The sequence below is a fragment of the Eretmochelys imbricata genome, chromosome 8 (assembly GCF_965152235.1).
Source record: "Eretmochelys imbricata isolate rEreImb1 chromosome 8, rEreImb1.hap1, whole genome shotgun sequence".
NCBI classification, from domain to species: domain Eukaryota; kingdom Metazoa; phylum Chordata; order Testudines; family Cheloniidae; genus Eretmochelys; species Eretmochelys imbricata.
The window spans coordinates 74235664-74256210 of NC_135579.1; the positions used below are offsets into that span (position 1 = coordinate 74235664).

The 20547-nt window shown below is 40.7% G+C and overlaps 1 protein-coding gene across 1 annotated transcript in view; it reads right to left on the reverse strand.

Moving 5' to 3' along the window:
* The window catches only part of LOC144269577 (very-long-chain enoyl-CoA reductase-like), a 41982-nt gene continuing 21435 nt past the window's right edge, over positions 1–20547 (reverse strand). Inside the window, exons 2-13 of the mRNA XM_077825359.1 lie at positions 18440–18490; positions 17831–17882; positions 17412–17456; positions 15753–15856; positions 13435–13550; positions 13212–13317; positions 4372–4444; positions 4236–4279; positions 2775–2832; positions 1843–1931; positions 1040–1085; positions 1–933 (exon numbers count right to left, since the gene is read on the reverse strand). Coding sequence (XP_077681485.1) covers positions 806–933; positions 1040–1085; positions 1843–1931; positions 2775–2832; positions 4236–4279; positions 4372–4444; positions 13212–13317; positions 13435–13550; positions 15753–15856; positions 17412–17456; positions 17831–17882; positions 18440–18490 — 912 coding nt within the window. The 3' untranslated portion in view covers positions 1–805. The remainder of the gene's footprint in view (positions 934–1039; positions 1086–1842; positions 1932–2774; positions 2833–4235; positions 4280–4371; positions 4445–13211; positions 13318–13434; positions 13551–15752; positions 15857–17411; positions 17457–17830; positions 17883–18439; positions 18491–20547) is intronic.

Sequence of the window (20547 nt, forward strand, 5' to 3'; positions counted from 1 at the left end):
GGTAAAAGTTCTTTTTGGTATCGTAATGACTTGTTTTATGAAAACAGGCCAAATATCACAGCTACTGAAGATACTACATCTTCAAAATCCAGTCTACTAGCTGGTGAGCAATTTATTGATAAAGGAGTTTTCCTAACAGGGGATGTTCTATTCATAATGACTTGTGATTTAAGGTTTTGACTTGTCAAAGTGTGTGTTCGGGCTAACTCGGGCATCTGAGCTATTGTTCACCTCTTTATTCTGAGTACTCCTATTTCCCTCCTTTGTAACTTCATTTCCCCATGAAGCAACTGTCCCCATAGCACTTTCTCTCCAGCAAGGGAAGGCAGCACACACATCTACCTTTGGATCAGCTGACCTGATGATGACTCCAGAAATCAATGGTGGGTCTCCTTTCCAATGTAGTCAATCAGCATTTCTGTGGAATGCTGTTCCACAAGTTGGAGCTTACTGGTGGCAAGGCTTCATTGTGATCCACAAAACCAACCAGGCCAGTACAGGAAGCTACAACTGTCAGTAATTGAAAGGATCTAGGCCAATAGTGAACCTTAAAGGCCCTTGGCTGCCAATGAAGCAATAAAGTCATGGAAACCAATATGACTTTCTGAAAATTTAGAATATTAGGGAGATGTAGCTTCCAATTGTATAGAATTTCCCACAGCAATGGAGATACCATGCAGCAGAACCACCCTGGTTTAGTTATCTAAATGAATTATCTCATTTGCCAGCAGGTCTCTCAATAAAAAGAGCCCATCAGCTTTGTCCTCCTGTAGTTCCACTCAGGTATTCAAGCAGTTCTTTCTTCTTACAGTAAGAAAGGAATAATTGGCATCCTAAGACTTGGATAATCCTTGAATTCTCGTACGTAGGTGTAGTGTTTATCCTTTGCCCAAACTGTCATCTGAATGAAGCAAAGAAATGTGAACAATCCCACTACAAAAAGATATATAAAAGAAGAAACGACATCAATGCTAGTGAAACAGCATTCTCTTGTCCTGAGAACAAATCATCTAGTTGGGAGAAAGAAAACCTTACTCACCCGGGACGCACTGAGTCATGATGGTGAAGCTGATCCATGCCCCCACCTGTTATGGCCAAGGAAATTAAAAATATTTCTGATGACAGCATTCACATTTATACCTCTATTATCAAAACATCCCTCCCTAATGTAAGTAAACAATACATCCATGGTTACCGAAAGCTATTTCTGGTACCAATTATTTTTCACAAAGTCAGTAGCATCCTGTTAATTCCAAACAAAAGCTCCCCATTTTTCATCATGGTTAGTGTGTGTGTGTGTGTGTGTGTGTGTGTGTTTGTTTGTTTTGTTTTGGACTTAAGTTTCCTCTCTCCCTTGTCTCCACCTATTTTGTGTTTGTTCCTAAATTAGTGCTTAAAATGTGACATTCTGCAGCCCTGGAGGCAAACGTTCTCATTTACACCAATGAAACTCCCTGAAATCAAGATTTTGTATAAATCCTACTTCAGTGGGGCTGCGTGCATTGAGGACACAGAGCCTGACACTCACCGCTGTGCCCAGGACCTGTACAAGGTCTATGCACCACTCACATCCTATTTAGATCTTAATTTTGAGAGACTGAAGCATGCATTGGCTTCATGCAGTCTTTCTGCACTGAAGTAAATTTCACATAAAAGGTACTTTAGGATGTCTGTCATGGGTTAACTCTTTGAAAGATTGAACTTAGAGTTTGGCAATATGAAGTGGGCTTGCATATTTTTGATTTTAGGTTTCTTATATGTTTATTTTAATAATATAGTATAAATTGAGATGTAACCTGCAAAACTTAAATCTTAGTGTGGTTTACTGAGAAAAATACATACCTCATATGTATAGTTAGGACAGGATACAAAGAAAAACAGCCATGTGAAAGGATTCTTTGTTGGATAAGGGATCTTACGGATCTTGGATCCTACAGATTAAAAGAACCACAAAAGATAAACCACAGAATACTGACACTCCTATGTACCATGTAGTTTGCTATAAAGACAATCCAAATCTGCCTACTGAAGAGATGGGCAAGATAGACTTGGGAAAATAAGGACTCCACTGAGCCCAGAGGAAGGCTTAGGGTGCCTGTGGGGAAGTGCTATAGCATCATTAAGGATTGCACACAGTATTTGGCAGTACCATCCCTAGAAGCATCCTTGGGAAAGATCATTGGCAATGCTGACTGGCCAGCACTAAGTCATTCCCATAGGAAGTGTCTGCACCATTTCCTAGACCTCAGAAATGAACGGTATTTCTACAGATTACATTATATCAAAATTGTGGATGCAGTTAGCAAATATTATGAGCCAAAGTCTACGCAGCCCTTCTACAAAGAGGGGGCAAAGCACAAGGGAGCCACTGCCCTTAACTTCCAAGCACATACACAGCTTGTGCCCTGGGCAGAAGCCAGGCATATTAGTGGACCCTGCACTCTCCACAGAACAGCTCCTGCTAGCATCCCCTGAAGAACTAGCCAACCCGAATATCATGCCCACATCCCACTTTGAACCACCAGTGCAGCTTACACAGGTTCATGCACTAATGGCACAAATCTGGCCCTAAGTGCTTTTGTTACATACCCAAACTTCCTTTAGGGTCCAATCCTATGAGGTGCTGAGTACCCTCAACTCCCACTGAGGCCAGCTGAGGGTGATTAGCCCCTCACAGGAGGCTCTCTGCACCTTGCAGGATCAGGCCAATCATCAGTGTAGGTCACTGCAGAAGAGCTAACTTAACTGCACAAAGGTAGGGAACAAACTTTTACCATCTCTTCTCAGGTCACTGAGTGCAACGTGGATAGAGAAATTTCCAGCTTCACATATCTGCAAGAAGCAGCATACAATAAAGGAAAATGCTTTCCTTCCACTTATTCCTCTTCCCAGTGCCAGTTCCTAGATAAATATTTTTAAAGGGCCCCAACCCCCATTGAAAAACAGCCTAAATAACACAGGATTAAAAGTGTGTTTAGATCTCAATTAAGCTCAAAACAAGATTTTGGACTAATGGTAAGGAGGCATCTGTTCTATTCATCTTTCCATACACAAGAGTCCATGTTACACTCTGCTTTGCACCTGTCAGATTGCCAACTAGCAAGTGTTGACCAAGTCCCAAGAAGGTACAATGCACTCCAGCTATTTTCCCAGCCAAACCCTAACACAATAACCCCTGAATAAAGTGGATTCCAGCGTGTGTTTTCTTTACCTTTTGACTGGGCTGATTTGTTTAAAAAAATTGGGCAGTTTGGATTTCTCAAAAATCCCAAGGCATATTTGTGCAGCTGCATAAATACTGATATGCTGGTCCATAACGACTTCTACTCCTTATGGCAAGGACTTGATGTGATTCACAAAGTTCCATTAACCAATTTTCCCACCTGCTTTTAGGCAATGCTTTCCACCACTAGTTAGGTGGAAAATAGATTGAAATGGTCTGTATATATGATTATGGCCAGAGTAGAACAGAGAACTGGTAATCAGGGCTCCTGAGTTTTATTCCCAGCTTTGCACTTGTGCTGTCTGACCTTGGGAAAGTCACTTTAACCTATGTGGCTCAAATTATCCACCATTATCTAACTCTAATAAAATTTCACATTTGAAAAGTGCTATGAGATCCTCCAATCATTGACACTATAGTAATTCTTTTTCTTCTCAATGCAGAGACAGGTTACATCTGCACTAGAGAGAATGGATACTTCCTACGAGAAGCAATGTTAGTATATCAAGGAAATAAAATAGTCCTGGAGAGGTAAGTGAAAGGACACTTTCAGGATTCTATTTCCAGAGGAATTCTGTCAGAATATATGGAAAGCCAGCAAGATGAAACCCTTGCCCTGAATATTAACACTTTCATAATTCTGTAGTAGGCCAGCTGTCGGCTACTTATGACCTACTTGATATTCTCAACCCTTGATAAACTCTGGTAATACCAGAATCACTGTGATGAATGTGGCTGAGTGTGCATCTCCACACACAAATTCTTACCTAATTTCTGCAGATTAAACGGACCAATTTTGAAATTCTTACTCAGCCAAAACTTTCCCTGAAGTCCAGGTTCTGGTCAAAATGGACAGCTTTGTCTCTATCTTAAGCTGATCAGTCTTAGTTCTATGTCCTGAGCTTTCCAGTAATAAATCTTTGACAGTCTCCCCACCCCACCCCACCCCGAGACTAATAAATCATAAAGGAGAGTCTTTAATAATAATTTATAAAAAAAGCAAAAGTCCTACCAGAAACATGATCACAGCAAAATTTATCTGTTTTTGTCCATAGGCTAGAAAACAAAATGTTTAAAAGTGGATAATTAGCACTCAAATATACCCAGGTAAAGGTTCAAATTATTCTGAGGGCCATTTTGCTACTTACAAGGAGGTGTATAAAGAGGATGATTGATGTAATAAGCAAGCCACGCTGCAAATCCCCAGTAATAGAAGCAGTTCTGAAAAATAAGTAATTTTTTTTATAATAAAGATATCAACTGTCCTGTGTGTGAAGGGAAAACAGTAGCGTTATCTAGACTAGTGATTACCAAAAGAAATAGTGATAATGATCACTTGGGGGCAAATTGCAAGTTGCAGATAATGCAACAAAAATGACAACATACCAAGTTTGGTGGAGTGGAAGGGAAAGAACAGGAAAAGACAACAGTAAATAAGCAGGAAGTATTGCTCTTGGAGTGAGATTTTTTTGCCCTTCAGTGCAAAGAGAGCGTACAGACTGTGGTCTAGAAATTGCTTTTGAAAATGTGGCCCAAAGAGTTGAAGCTAAAGGAGCGTTTTATCTGGGAAGCCATTCTGTTTCACTGCGCACAGATCAGAGACGAGGAGCCATAAAGACCAAGTGCTAGGGGAGACAGGACTTGTTTTGCCACATATAGAAACATCATGGGTTTTAAATGGTGAACTATGACCAACTTCCCTCCCAGCCTCTTCCTTTCCCTTCCCATACAAGCATGCTTTAATCCTCCCTATCTTAAACACCTACCTTATGTCTTCCTCAAACTATAGCCCAATCTCTCACCTCCCCTTCATCTCCAAATGCACTGAATGTGGTGTCTGCAACCACTTGCTGAATTTCTCGCTTTTAATTCTGTTCTTGACCTTCTCCAATCCAGCTACCACCTTCTATGCTCCACTGAAACTGTTCTCACTAGATTCTCTAATGATCTGTTACTAGCCAAATTTCAGGGCCTACACTCTAGCATCATCATCCTTGGCTTCTTGGAAGCTTTTGCAATGTCAGTTTCTCCCTACTTGAAATTTTGTCCTGTGTTAGTTTCCATGGCTCTGTTCTTTCATGGTCTTCTCCTCCTACCTCTCGGATTGCTCTTTCAGTGTCTTCTTTGCCAAGCTCCTCTTCCCCTTTCAAGGATGTCTATCCTTGGCCCTCTCCTCTGCTACTTCTATATTCTAGCTCTTGGTGCTCTCCTCTGCAAGGAAGGTGTTAACTACCATCTTGAGGCTGATGACTCATAAATCTACCTCTCTATGGATGCATCCTCCCCCTTCACTAAATCTAGTATCTCAGCCTGTCTTTCTGACATTTTTGTCCAATCATCACCTTAAACTCAACATGGCCAAAACTGAGCTCATCTTCCTTCCCTCTCTCTTCCCCTATAACCTGGGTGTCACCTCTGACTCGACTCTCTCGCAGGATGCACATATTCAGGACATTTCTAAATTCTTCCACTTTTTCTTACACACTCCTAAATCCAGCCTTTGCTCCCTGTCCACAGCCAAAACTCATCCACGCCGTCATCGCTTCACGTCTTGACTACCACAAGCTCCTCTTTTCTGGCTTTGACCACTGCAGCCTTACTCCCAAGTTTATTTTAAAATTCAGAGTTGCGGTTGTTAAGACCATCTTGGCTCTACATCCTTTGTCTAAACCCAATCATAAAAGTAGACTATAATACATACATAATTGTATTCCCATTTCCTATCCTTTAGCAGTTTGTGTCTTTAGACTGTAAGCCCCTCTGGGCAGGGCTTGTATCTTTTCTATGTTTGTACCAAGTCCAGGACAATGGGGTCCTAATCCTCATAGGGGCTTTTGGGAGTTACCATAATAAAAATATTTACAAATGATACAATATAAAACATATGGGAACACAGCCAAGCTGAAGCCATGTTAACAATTCTGTTTATCTTTTATAAAAATGTAGTAACTAAATTTGGAACTAAGTTCCAAATTTACAATAGTAGAACTCAAAGGTGAACGTCCATGTTCTATTCTAAATTGAGCATTCATAGTTCAGAATATAGGCACCAACATTTTACTGAACGTCAATAAATTACAGATAAAGCGTGAGCTTGGCTGACATTTTTTTTTCTTCCCAGAGTTGTCCTAGAGGCATGGCAGGTATTACTTTCAAATTAGAGTCTTTGATTGCATATGTGATATAGTGGGTTAGTGCATGTTACTGTCTTCCTGAAGTGACTGGCTCCATCAAGGATAGGAGGAACCTGTCACTATATAACAGCTAGAGTTATTCCTTTTAGCTAAAGTGGCAAGAGATTGTGCTGTTCTCTGAAATTTCCAGCAATGATGTCTGTATATATGCAGTCCTGGCTCCATCCACATAGCTCTAGCTTTATTTTATTAGAAAATCATGGTTTTAAATTTTGACACCAGGAAAATAATGATTTAAATCAAAAGGAAATATGTTTTAGGATATTCAAAATCCAGGGGCCAAATTCTCCACTGGCATAAGACCACTGAAGCTGATGGAGTTATACCACAGGAGAATCTGGTTCCTAGTTTTGTTTATTTCTAGAGATTTCACAAAATCAAACACCAATGAGTTTTACTATTGGCCTGTTACACTTTCCACTTAAGTCAACAGGGGTATGTACATACAATCTGCTGAGTCAACTAAAAACCCCAAAGTGTTTTCACTAATTAGCACAATGGCTTAAAAAATGACTTCCCAAATAGACTGTATGTTTAATGTTTTTAATCGTATAGAACAGCAATAAAAAATTAAAATCAATAAAAACATGAAAAATGAACATTTTAAAAATGCAAAATTCTACCCTCATGCAACACGAAGCCTGATTCTGAATGGTAATGAATGATATTTTCCCCTTGGCATTAACTGTTGTTATTTTATACAATTTAACCTTAAGAGTTCCAGATTTAAGGAATTATGCCACCATTCTGAAAATCTAGCCATTCAGTCCAGAATTGATGCAAATTTAATCTAAGCAGCAGTGAGGTGGAGGGGGATGGGTGGTAAGACTTATAGCTCTTTTTATATCCAAAATATAGATTTTCCAATTATTTGCAGTAGCCAAAACCTCCTCTAAGAAACTGTGGCTCACATTTTTACCTACTACCATTCCAAGATGTTCTCAGTTAGACTTGCTAGAACCAAAGGTAAACTCCTATGTTGTGGTGGTGGTGGCGGCATTCGAGAGACCCTGCCAGGAAACTGCTCTGAGCTGCTGGTTGAGAAAGATGTTATCAGCAAAACTGAACCCAAGCTGCAAAGAAAAAGCAGAGGCTGATGTGTGGAGGAAGATCTATAGGAGAGGCCGTCCTGACTTTAAGAAGAGAGAGAATCCTCCACAGGGACTGAGTGAGTAGACACAGCGGGTGGTTGTGGTGGAGATAAGACTTTGTGAAAAAGGGCAGGAGACTGGGGCCAGAGAAGAAAGGAAGAGCACAAGAATCAAGGTGCTCTCGCTATGGGGCAGTCAGTCAGTTAATGGAAAACACAGCTCAGCTGAGTCATGATTCCAAAGTAACCAGATTGTTATGGGTTTCAAATGCAGCAAATCTGCATACTCTAAAAGTCTCTCTTTAAAAAGAATGAGAATGGTAACTCCTACACTTTACATGAGATTTTCTCTGGCTGCCAAGATATCAATGGAAGGCAAATCCATGGCCAGCTGAAAGTCCAGGTCTTTCAGAAAGAGTTATTTTCATATAGAGGAGAGTTATGTTACTTGGGCTCTGCTTATTAAATATATATATAGAGAGAGAGAAACAAGATAGCCATTATCTACAGCTATATGGTGAAGCAGCATTTTTGGCAGTAATGCCCAAAGAGGTTGTGTACAGTGATGAGTTGCCAAAATCTTAACAACTGGTTCCCTCCTCATCCCACGAGGAGGTCGTGCCCCCCCCGGACCCCTGCCCCATCCAACCCTGTCCCCTGACTGCCCCCAGAACCGGGCAGGAGGGTCTCGTGGGCCACCGTAGTGGGTGTCCATCCCATCCTACCCCCCCCCCCCCAAGAGCCAGAGGGACCTGCTGGGGGGCAAGGTGGGGAGTCCTGGCGGTGTTTACCTGGGGTGGCTCCCGGAAAGCATCTGGCAGGTCCCTTGGGGCGGGGTAGCATAGCTGGGGGGGAACAGGGGGGAGCGGCTGCTCTCCCCACTGATCACATAAAAAGGTAGTGCCTTAGGCACCAACTCTGTGGGTGCTCCGGGGCTGGAGCCCCCATGGGGAAAATTTTGTGGGTACAGAGCACCCACTGGCAGCTCCTCGCCCCACGTCTGGCCCCAGCTCACCTCACCTCACCTCCGCTCCGCCTCCTCCCCTGAACACCCTGCCCCACCCTGCTTCTCTGGCCCCCCCACCGGCTTCCCATGAATCAGCTGTTTGCACAGGAAGCTGGTGAGGGCTGAGAAGCAGGTGGTGGCTTCGTGCTCTGGCCCAGGGAGGCGGAGGCGAGCTGGGGCAGGGAGCGGTTCCTCTGCCCCCCCCCGCCCCCCTCGGATTACCTGCTGCAGTGCGGGCGGCCCTCCTCGTGCCCCCCCTCCCCAGCTCACTTCCACTCCGCCTTCACCTCCTTGGGCCTGAGCGCGAAGCCGCTGCCTGCTTCTCAGCCCTCCCAGGCTGACAGCTGATTTGCGGGAAGCTGGGGGGGGGGGGGGCGGAGAAGCAGAGTGGGCCGGTGTGTTCAGGGGCAGAGGGGAGCTGGGAGCTGCTGGTGGGGGCTCTGCATCCACCAAATTTTCCCCATGGGTGCTCCAGCCCCGGACCACCCACAGAGTCGGCACCTAAGGCGCCACCTTTGGTCGGTTGTTAAATTTAGAAGCCCTTTTAGAACCACTTGTCCCACAAGGGACAATCGGTTCTAAAAAGGCTTCTAAATTTAACAACCGGTTCCCATGAACCGGTGTGAACCTGCTCCAGCTCACCACTGGTTGTGTATCTGAAATCAGAATCTTAACATCTGCAAACCAGACTTGCTGAATGTAGTATATCTGACAATGTGGTTCTTTTAGCTGATGGTTTGAGAGGTAGTAAAATCTCACATGCTCCAAGGGTGGTGGTTGCCTTCACAGCTTTGTGATGAATGTCAATATAATTTTTCCTAGAATTGTTTATATTACAGTAGAGCCCAGAGGCCTCAGTCAAGGGTGAGGCCCCATTGTGCAAGGCACTGTACAAACACATAAAGAGACAGTCCCTACTGCAGGTTTACAGGCCAGACAGACAAATGGTGGGCCAAAGAAAGCATGATTATTTCTGTTACAGATAATGGAACTCAGGTGCAGAGGTTAAGTGACTTTCCCAAAGTTATTCAGAAAACCTGCAGCAGAACCAGACTCAGATATTTGTGTACTAGTCCAGCACCCAAACCCCAAGACCATCCTTCCTCGCTGTTCATTACTGTATTACAGTATCACCCAAAACACACCAGGCATGGTACAGACTTATGGGGAAAGTCTCTGCCCTGAAGGGCTCAGACTGTTAAAATGGAATCTTACAAGGAAACTCTCCCATAAATTTGGGACTTGCCATGAGCTGAGTTGTATATGCCTATGGCTTTTAGTGCAGGAAAAAAAATCCTTCTAAAGCAGTGGTTCCCAACCAGGGGCCCAGGGCCCCCTGGGGGACTGTGAGCAGGTTTCATGGGGGTTGCCAAGCAGGGCCAGCATTAGACTCACTGGGGCCCAGGATAGAAAGCTGAAGCCCTGAGCCCTGCCAGCTGGGACTGAAGCTGAAGCCCCAGGCAACTGCCCTGCTTGCCACCCCCTAAAACCGGCCCTGGCTTTTATATGCAGAAAATCAGTTGTTGTGGCATGGGTGGGCCATGGAGTTTTTATAGCATGTTGGGGGGGCCTCAGAAAGAAAAAGGTTGAGAACCCCTGTTCTAAAGCATCATCTAAACATTGGGAATCTGATCCCAAAAATAAATGCTGTAATTAATGTGAACAACCAAAGTACACAAATTACTACAAAAACATAGTTCAGTTTTAAGGAAAGACTCCTAAAGTAAGTGGGATTTGCCACTGCTGAAAGCAGTATCAGTCATATCAAAACTGGCAGTATACAACTCATTCTTCATACACAGACTCCCAGCAGATGACACTGCTTAGCAGGGCCTAACAAAGTAACACAACCTTTCAAGAGTATATGGAGTGCTAGCAAAAGGAGCTTTGTTTATACCGTGTAATGTTTTTACTTGATTCCTACTAGGAATGAGTAGAACCTTCATGGGCAGGACATGTCTGTTTCCATTTTAATTACGTCTGTATCTTTTCTTAAAAATTGCTCATATCCTCCAGGTCCTGGAGAGCACAATGAAGCAATAAAAGAGCCCAAATGACCCTACTGCCATGTATGTGAAACAAAGGTGAAGGGTCTCCCAGCCAATATGATGGATAGAAACCCTTCTCCCTCTCAGAAATGTCCAATCCCATCCCCTTTAAGTCATGCTCACAAGGAACTTGATTGTCTCTCGTTAAATTAAGATAATTGACTTCTCCTAGAGGACAAACAAGCAACAGCCCCTATATGAACAACGATGTATCTAAAATAGGAGGCCTTTTCTACCACCTATATGTGAGTGCTGGAGAAAAATGTGTAGTCAGACTAGGTAAAAAGATATGTACATATATATTATTAAACCATATTTATGGCTCCAAAGTTAAGGCTGAGCTGGGCTTTCCTTTTAGAATGGAGTGTAACAATTTGTCTCTTAATTAGGAATAATAATAAAAAAAAAAAGTAGGCCTAATATAAAATCAAACACATCATGATAGGGGAGTGATGGAATTTTAGTGAAAGTTACACGGAGTTGTTTGGAAGTTCTAAGGTGTTTAAAATTGCTCCATTTTGAATGGGGGGCGGGGGGAGTCCGACATTTCTTTGCTCCTGCTATCTCACAAATGGTTTCTTGGTGCCCAAATTTCCTATATAATTAAATGTCCTTGAAAATCTGGACACCCACTCCTTTCTCCTCCCACAAAGTGAAAGTAATAAGGCAGATCCTCAAAGGAAGTTATATACCTAAATTCCTTTAAGGGTCTGGGCCACTGGACCTTACATCAACTTGATCCCTTTCCCCCCCAATTTAAATGGGGAACTGTCTTTACAACCCAGGAAGAATGTTCCACACACATGTGGTGGCATGGAAGAAGCACATATGGCTGTGAGAGAAAAAAAAAACCAAGTATGTTGAGGCTGGTAAAGATAATGGGATTAGAGTTGGTAAAACTGTTCCGGTGAAATGTTTTTCACCAAGAAATGCAGATTTGGGCTGACCAAGACTTATTGCAAATTCATGTTGAACTTTCTGAATTGTTTCACTCAAAAATATATTTTTTAAATATATTTTAAAAAGTTAGAAATGTTGGATTTTGACATTTTCAAAATCTTTCAATTAAAAATGACTTTTCATTCTGAAATTTAAATTTTATTTTAATTTTAAAAAAAACACCCTCAAATGAAAATGTTCAATTTGACCAGAAAATTTTTATAAAATTTTTTTGGTGTGCTGATAATTTTGAAAAAAATTCATTAAGGGTCAACCCGATATTAATTTTTTCATCACAAATAACTCCATTAAAATCAACAGAATTACACCAGAGCAAGTGCGAGGTGAATCAGGCCCAAGTGCAGATAAGTAGGGAGACACATGGTTATGTATGAAATTGAGGATGAAGACAAGTATTGTGAACTTGATGTGGTGGAGAAGGGGAAGTGATTCAAAAGCCCTGGTCAGAATGACTGGCAAAGATAAGGATTTTAGCAGCTGTATTTTGTTTGGACTGGAGTGGTGCAATAGGGGTGTCAGACACCAGTGACAAGTGATGATTTAACGCACTGTATGAATTCACTTTAAAGGTACAATTGTCCTGCTTTCATGCATCTAATGTTGTTAATGTAAAATAGCTACCACTTGTCCAGAGTAGACATTTCTAAGTGAGCTGCTAGCCTGATAGAAACCTGTACACATCTCTGCTTAGGAAAGCAATGAAAATAAATCTGCGCAAAAAAAATTCACTGTGACTACCAGTGCCCAGCTCATGCTACTAGCAGAATATTTAGGACCCTTTTCCTATTTAGGAAGCACAAAGCTAATGCTAATCAGCTGCAGGGAGTCAGATGATCAGTAAGGTAATAACAAAGATAGGACTATTGGTAGGGTGTGAATATGAAACTAGAGTCTTCTTGTTCCCAGGTCAGACTACCAATCCCTTAAAATGCAGATGTATTTTAAAGGAATAGTCTAAACACAAAATATTAAATATTGTAAAACCGGGCTATTAGGATACGACATAATCTGCTATCTTCCAGATTCTATATAATATTATTTTAAAATATAGTATTCTGCTGCCTCTTTTTTTAAAAAAAATGTCTGTAGTTACTGCATATCCATGCAGTCTCTCATACCACTATGCAGGCAGACAGGCAGCCAACGGAGGGAGCACAGGTGAGCCCCTGCTCCCAGAACAGAGTTATTGCTAAGGTGTGCTCAGGACAGGAAGGAAATGTAGAACAGCCATGGTGCTTTATGCTACACAAGAAGCAAAGCCAAATTTATAACTGTCAAGGAGAGACATGATTCTATGATACTATTACAAAAAACAGATTAAAAATATTTTGAAAACCTCTAGCTACGTACTATTAGACTGTGCCCCCTTAAAATATAACACTGCTTCTGAAATCCTCACACCCAAGAGAGCTAGCGCCTAGTGGGCGAAAAAGGGAATGAATACTGAAGGTATTAAATCTTGAAAGAGCAATGGGAAAACTGTGACAGCAATTATAATGGCAGGGTAGCATGTAGGTTACAATGGGAAGGTTATTGTGAGATCTTGTAAAAGAATTACAGCTTTACATAATCAGAGCTGTTGTGCATTACCACAAAAGCCACACCAAAACACTGTGCTAATGAAGCAGTGCAGAGAGTGGCCAGATTGTATTTACTGGAGGGCTGTGGGTAGATTTTTGTCACAATTTACCTTAATAATATTCCTCAGTGGCATAGTCCCATGGGAGAACCGATGAACAAATATTGTTTCAATCAACCTTTTGATGTAGTGGAAAGAATGGCAGATACATGCCAAGCTAGAAATAGCAAGACAAAAGCATTTAAGAATGCTACAGAAACAAGTGTGGCAAGAAATTTGGAATAAAAATATGATGCTTACAAAAATATTGCTTGAGGCTCATAACAGAACTTACTTAACCACTGGATGTGGGCTTGATGTAATCTTGTCATCCAGCCCATAGACAAAAGGCATGCGGAAATAAAACAGAAAATAGATGAACAATGGACCTGCATATTCTGTCAAAAATACCTGCCCCAAAAAAAAAAAAAAAAAAGAGAGAGAGAGAGAGAGAATAATTAGACAGATCAGATCAGTGGCAGTGCTTTGTTTTCATTTTGTGATTAGTAAATTCCTCCACCAATCCAGAATGGAGGTGTGTTTTTGTGGGTTTTTTTGGCATGACAACATTTGGAATTAGAGACTGAGATTGTTAGAAATGCATACATATAATGTGCACTTGCATTTGCAGTAATGGCATCCAACTTAAGTATTTACATGCACAGGTGACAAGTTATTTGCAATTAACATGGGAGCACATACAGTTGTGATAAATGTGCATGCAAATTATATTTATATAACGTTAGCCTTTATTTTTCATCTTGGTATCCTATAAAACTACTTTTTGACTGTAGGTTAAAAAGAATGCTGTTAAAGAATTTCTCCAAAAAAAAGGTGGGGGGGGGGCAAGAAACTAGTTTCTAATGAGTCAATTTTGTTTAAAATAGAAATACTTCATACGAGCATCACTTTAACTTGACCTCAATTTTTATAATTACTTTTGCTTCCATAACTAAAGTAGGTTCATGTCTGAATTATGGAGAAATAAGGGAAATGTACTGTACTTATGTAACAAAAAACCACCACTTTTTTCTGATATAGTTAGAGCTACTCATATGTCCAGAAAATGTGTTGAGGTATTAGTGATATTATATGATGTAATTGCATCAGCAGTCTTCCTGGCAAAGGTTAAATTGACTGTAGATGGGAAGACATTTTTTCTTTAAACTTGCTAAAGCTAAAGTTTGTCTTAGGTTATGTCTGAATAAGATGAACGAGGGCAGGGTGAGGGAGGGTCTAGATGTTTCACAGGACAATCATGTGGTAGGGTCTATGCTTTAATTTACATTATCATGTTTTGATATGCTGTGATATTTCACTGTACATTGATATGAAAGCATCTTGATCTGATAACCTGCTCATATTGTAATTATTTGTTCTGATCATCTTACTGCATTTAGGATTACTTGGTAGTCGTCTTTTTCTAACATAGGCTCCAGTGTGATAATCGGAAGATTTATACTCAATAAAAAGTGATTATTTAAAATTATAGGGGGGTTTATTACTTTTGTCTTTGCTATTTGTCATTAATAAGATTATATTAATTATGTTAACTAAAAATATGTTTTCAAATTGCTGTCTAACTTTACCTTCATGCTGTGACATTTAAACTAAAACTAAAAGGACAATATGTGTGTTGTGGAATCACAGAAGGCTTTGTGCAGGGACAGTTGTCCACCTCATTTCAGAGCCACCATTTATTTTACCACCTAGTCAATGCTACAGGCTAATGCTGCCACAATGGAACTTTTCTCTGAATTAAGAGGGCAGAAAACGTTTGATGTTTTCAATTTCTGTTAATGTTAGAGCTGAATGAATAACTGATTTTTCAGTTTGGTGGCTGAACCAAAAAAATATTCGGGTAGTTTCAAACCAGAAATGATTTTTTGTGATGTTCTTTCTTGACAAAATGAAAAACTAAAAAGAAAAAAAATTTGTTTGGGTCAAATGAAAGAGTGTGAAGGTCTATTTGAAGCGACACTTGGTTTCTAAATTAAATGTTGATTCAAAACACAATGTTGAAATGGTTTCTTTTGATAGTTTCAAAGCAAACTTTGAGTTTCAAAATGTTTGTTTTCAGTGTTTATTCAGCCAAAACTATTCACCAAAATGAAACTGAATTCATGCTGCCACTGAAATGACCAGCTGTCATTAGTGTCCCAGGACCTGAACTGTAAACATGCATGTGAGTAACTTTACTCTCATGAGTAGACCCATTGAAGTCAATGAAATTGACTGACATGAGTAAAGTCACTCATATGTCTTTGCAGGATTGATTGCCAGGACAACAGGATGAGCCTGATCTCCGACAGCCCAAGGAACAGAAGTTACATAGTCACTTAGTTCCTGGGTGCCAGGCTACCATGTTGCAAGGCGATCACTGCTGCTTTTCCATGGGGTGCATTGTCAGGATTTCATGATGTACTTTTTTTGAGTTCTCTGGTTAAATGCTTCTTAAGATTAGAGTCACTGAATATGAAGCTCCACTGTCTACATCTGCTGTCAGACCAGGCAGCGCATGGACATTCTAAATAAATGCAGAGAGAAAGTGATGCAAGAATTAATTAAGGAGAAGCATTAATTAAAATGTCTCAGGCTTGCAGCATAGCTCACCATAGTCCATCCTATTTGTGGCCCTAAATCTTTAAAATATAGTGTAGCGGTTGTGCCAACTGGGAGATGCTGCAGGATTTCCTCATCTCTCAAGGATTTTCCTTCTGAGAAGAAGAAGTAGTTATACACATCACAGTGAAATTAAAGTAAACTCTGGTACCATATTAACCCTAAAGAAACCCTTTAGTCTGTTTAGACCAATCTGTGGGATTCTTTGGCCTGACACATGCTTTTACGAGAGTCTTAGGTAAGAGGGTGCCATTTGATAAAACAAATGCAGTGTGCTTCTGTTTCCTTATATTTGCATACAAAACAATAGGAAAAAATATAGGAGTGAATTTGCTATGCACCCACGGAAGACCATTGAAACCAACACACCATCAATTGAATCCTCATCCCCTGCTTTGCAGTAGCATATTCCATTACAGAAAACGGGTAGACACTACTGGGGGTGTGTAACTGCTCTCTCTGTAGGGAGAGAGAATTTACATAGATCATGGACCCACTAACCAGTCCCCTTCTCATTCCTCATCCATGCAAGAGGTTGAAGAGTGCCCCTCTGTAATCTCTTTGTGGCCTTCCACTTCAGTCCAATGGATATGTGGTCGTTCCACAGGGTTTTGGTCCTAGGCAGGAGGTATGGAGCAGACCAGGATCTCTCCCTCTCTGCATAGTAGAATGCAATTTATATTCAACTCTTTTTCAAGCTCTTTTTTTAACTGACATCTTTCCATTTCGGACGTTTGACCTATGAGACACATGCCTGCTTTGGGCTGGTGGCAAGTGCCTGCATTTAGGGGAATCCCGATAGTTCCAGTTGTTTCCCAGTGACCACTTTCCCAGCATAAGCCACTGGATGGGGCCTGATAACGTAAGGAAAGGAAGGAAACAAAGCCACTCAAGCACATATTTTCCCAGGGACTGATCCCAACACAGTGTGTTAATCTTTACTAGCATAATCATTTAAAGGGATTGTGTAAACAACTGTATGCTTACTAGCAGGGGGGAAAAGGTGCTACATTGTATTTGAATAACTATGGAGAATTAACATTTTTTCCTCCAGTTATGCTTTCCCTTGTGCACCAATGCCATGCGACAAGAGTTTTCTACCAGAAATACCTGTGACTAAATTAACTGAATCAGCCATTTGGCACCAGCTAAGTCTGTAGATCCTATATTCCCATTAATTCATTTTGCATTATCTTATCACATGAGAAAACTGTAATGTCCACCTGCGATAAAACGAAATTAATGTGAATTAACAACACTAGCACATAACCCTTCAGACTTTTCACAGACGAGCACCACTTTGGGGTCCATCTCATTGCAGTTAGGTGCAGGTAATATATAGATTATATGCTGCTTCCATTGAAGGACAAGTGCTCAACAGTTGAAAACAAATTAAAACAATGTGCAAACTCCCAAGTTAACTAAACAGTGGGTATTGTCACCAGACCCATCTGTGGGACTCTGAGCAATAAATGTTCAAAGAATTCAGCTTGTGTGGGCTCCTTTTTGTAAAGTCCTTCATAATGTTAACTAGTTCAGCAAAACTCCCACTTATAGCAGATAATACCAGCAGAGAGGGCAAGATGTGGCACCCCTCTATGCAAGCACTATGTTCATAGCCTTATTACTCTAGGCTCAACTGGTACTTACTGGGATCAAGTCTTATTGACTGCCTTGCTGGATACCACTTGGGATCTGCAAGACAAATTAGAAAACAAAATTATCCACAGTATTTGTTTTTGGATTATCCACTGTTGTAATGACTGCAACTGAATGAGAGAAGAAGTTTCTGGTTGGAGATTTTTATGACTTCTTGTTGTTGTTTTTTTATAACAAACAATAAAACAAGTTACAGGTCAAAGCACAGATCTGCATGAATTAGGAGATGACAGCTAATGAAAAATTATTTTAAATGTCAGCTACATTAGTGTTCAGTTGCTGATTATTTGCGTTAATGTGTGTATCACATGCTCCATCAAACTATATAATTTTATCTTAAATATTTATGTACTGGATATTCTGATGTGATTTGTACCCTTAGTATGTTTCTTTGAAAATATTATACTTACATGATTTATGGAACATCAATCTGATATCACTAATCGTGGCACATGGTTCCACCTAGGCAACAAAAAATACTGTTCATTTGTATTGGAAGATGATCAGTAGGTACAAAAAAAATGTGCAGGTGGAAATGTGATTTTTCAAGTTGACAGCATTCCTTTAACTTTCCGAAACATGGCCAAAAAATTCTATTTCTAGTATGGACAGCTCAAGCCACTCGTAATAGGAAAAGGGAGCATTTAATCTCTAGCTCATGTTGCAAATCCATCCACGTTAATAATGACCAAAGTTATTACAACATGATGATAGTTTTGCGGCTTATGTGAAATCTCTCTAGGGTCACTTCACAACTGGTACTAAACTGGCACCCTCGTAGACCCCCTCAGCTGAGAGGTTGAATACGAATGAAGTTGGAAGTGCTCCCTGCACTCTGGTCCTTCCAGAAGGGGGTTGAGGGAATTTGTAAGGCAACGTGGGCAAGTTTGCTCTGCCGCTGTCTAGGCTGTTGTCTCCAGTGGAGGAGGAAGGGTTTTCCATCTCCTTTCACAAGCACTCCATTTACTTACAGAAAATTAAAAACGGTCACCTGCCATTTTAACAATATTATCATTTACCTTATCCAGAAAGCACAGCTGTTGCTTTGTCTTCCAATCAAGGATTTCCACCTGATAGAGAACAAAATGACAACTCTGTTTGCTGACTGATTAATCTCGCAGCTCTTGGGGCATTCTTTAGAAATATGATCATTGCTAAGGATGAAGTACCACCTTCTTCCAGTCATCTGACTGTGCTAATATAACTATTTCTGATATAACCAAGAGGCAGCTTTAATCTCGCAGCTCTTGGGGCATTCTTTAGAAATATGATCATTGCTAAGGATGAAGTACCACCTTCTTCCAGTCGTCTGACTGTGCTAATATAACTATTTCTGATATAACCAAGAGGCAGCTTTGATCAGGACCAACTGCAGGTCTTTAAATCTCTAAGTGCAGTTGCACTCTGGAGCAAGAGCACTTCCTACCAAACAGATCTTCTCCCTGTGTGTAGTCAGAGCCACAAGTGCTTACTGTGTTGACCAAAATAGGATTTTGCCTTTTTTTAAAAAAAAACAAAACAAAACACTTGTTAGTAAAATAGAGACAACATAGCTATGGGATAGCAAGCTAGATTTCCATCAAGTTTCACAGGTGTAACTGAGGGAAGAATTTGTCCTGCCAAATCTTTTACTGTTGCAAAAGTCAGACACAGCTTGGCACAGACAGAAAAGTCATAATTTTTACTTGTAAATAGAGCACATTGACCTATAAGTCACTGAGCAATAATAAACATACAATTCTCCAATGCCACAGAGTCACTTTCAGAGTAAAACTACACTTTTGGTCAAAAGAAACATACCTATTATTATAGAACTTATTTACTTATGTACACTTGGAATTGTTTAACTAAAATAAGATAACATGTCTAACAGAAACCAACAAAGATCTTGCACTGTAATATATCTCTTCAGGTACAAATACAGATGTACTATTGCTTACCTGGGCAACATCAAAGAATTTAAATATCACCATTTATTTCGTTTAATTCTGATGTTAAACATATACCTGACTTCTTTAATCTCTGATAAGTTAGCTTGCTGATGTCCTCTTAGTGTCTCTGATTTCTTAGACACTTCTTTGCTGTTCATTGAATGCTATTGTAAAACATTCATCTTTAAAATTCCACATGTGACGCACCCAACATTAATATCTGTTTATTTTAACGGTGTCATGTCAGTGCTGAAAATAACTTAAGGCCCAAACTTCTATGGTAGTCTCCATGGAGTAATTGCAGGTGAATAGTCCTGTGAGCAGAACCTTCAAGTGAATAAAGATTTGTAGGATCAGACGTCGAAGTTAAGTTTACTCATTGTATCACATGCAATTTCAGCACATTTTGTCCTGATGGAAAAATGCTATAAAACTGACAGATGTTAAACCACCAGGGTTCTACAAAAGTTAGTTTAAACCACATATATCATTTATCAGAGAATGTCGTCCTTTCTGCATCATTTTTAACCACGCCATAACACTTATCAGAAAATTAGATCCATGATGTAAAATTCAGTGGCTTGGTTTAAAACATTCTATAGAAAATAGAGAATTCTCTGATAAATTCTAAAGCATAAAAATAAAGCGTAGAACCCATGAACCCCTAGGCAGCTGTGACAATGCTATACAAGCATACTCTTGCTTCTGGGTAGTTATTAATACAGGTGATCCCATCATGAAAAGTATATGTCTATTCCCCATTGTCTACCAGCCCCACGTGAGGGAATGTGTATGGAAAGGGGAATAGGAAAAGAGAATACTTTAAACAGTGTTTCCCAAATAATGGGTCCTGACTCACTAGTGGGTTGTGAGAAGGTGCTAGATGGGTTGCCATGTCCAGGGCCGTACTAACCCATCCCTGGGCTAGGCAAACCTGGTGCCCTGGGGGTAGTTGGAAGGTGAATCTGCCCCACACTCACCTTGCAGCAGTGACTCCCGTCCCGCGAGGCTGGGCTTGGCTCCCTGCTCCAGGGATTGCAACCTGGCACAGGGGTTTCAGTGAGTGGCAGCTGGGCCAAACAGGTCCCAACACCAGGAGCAGAGTGTTTGGAAAAGACTGCAAGTTTAGGAAAAAAAATAAAATAAAAGAGGAGCAGTCTCCAGGGATTTCAAAGCCCAGTCTCATTAGAGCAGCC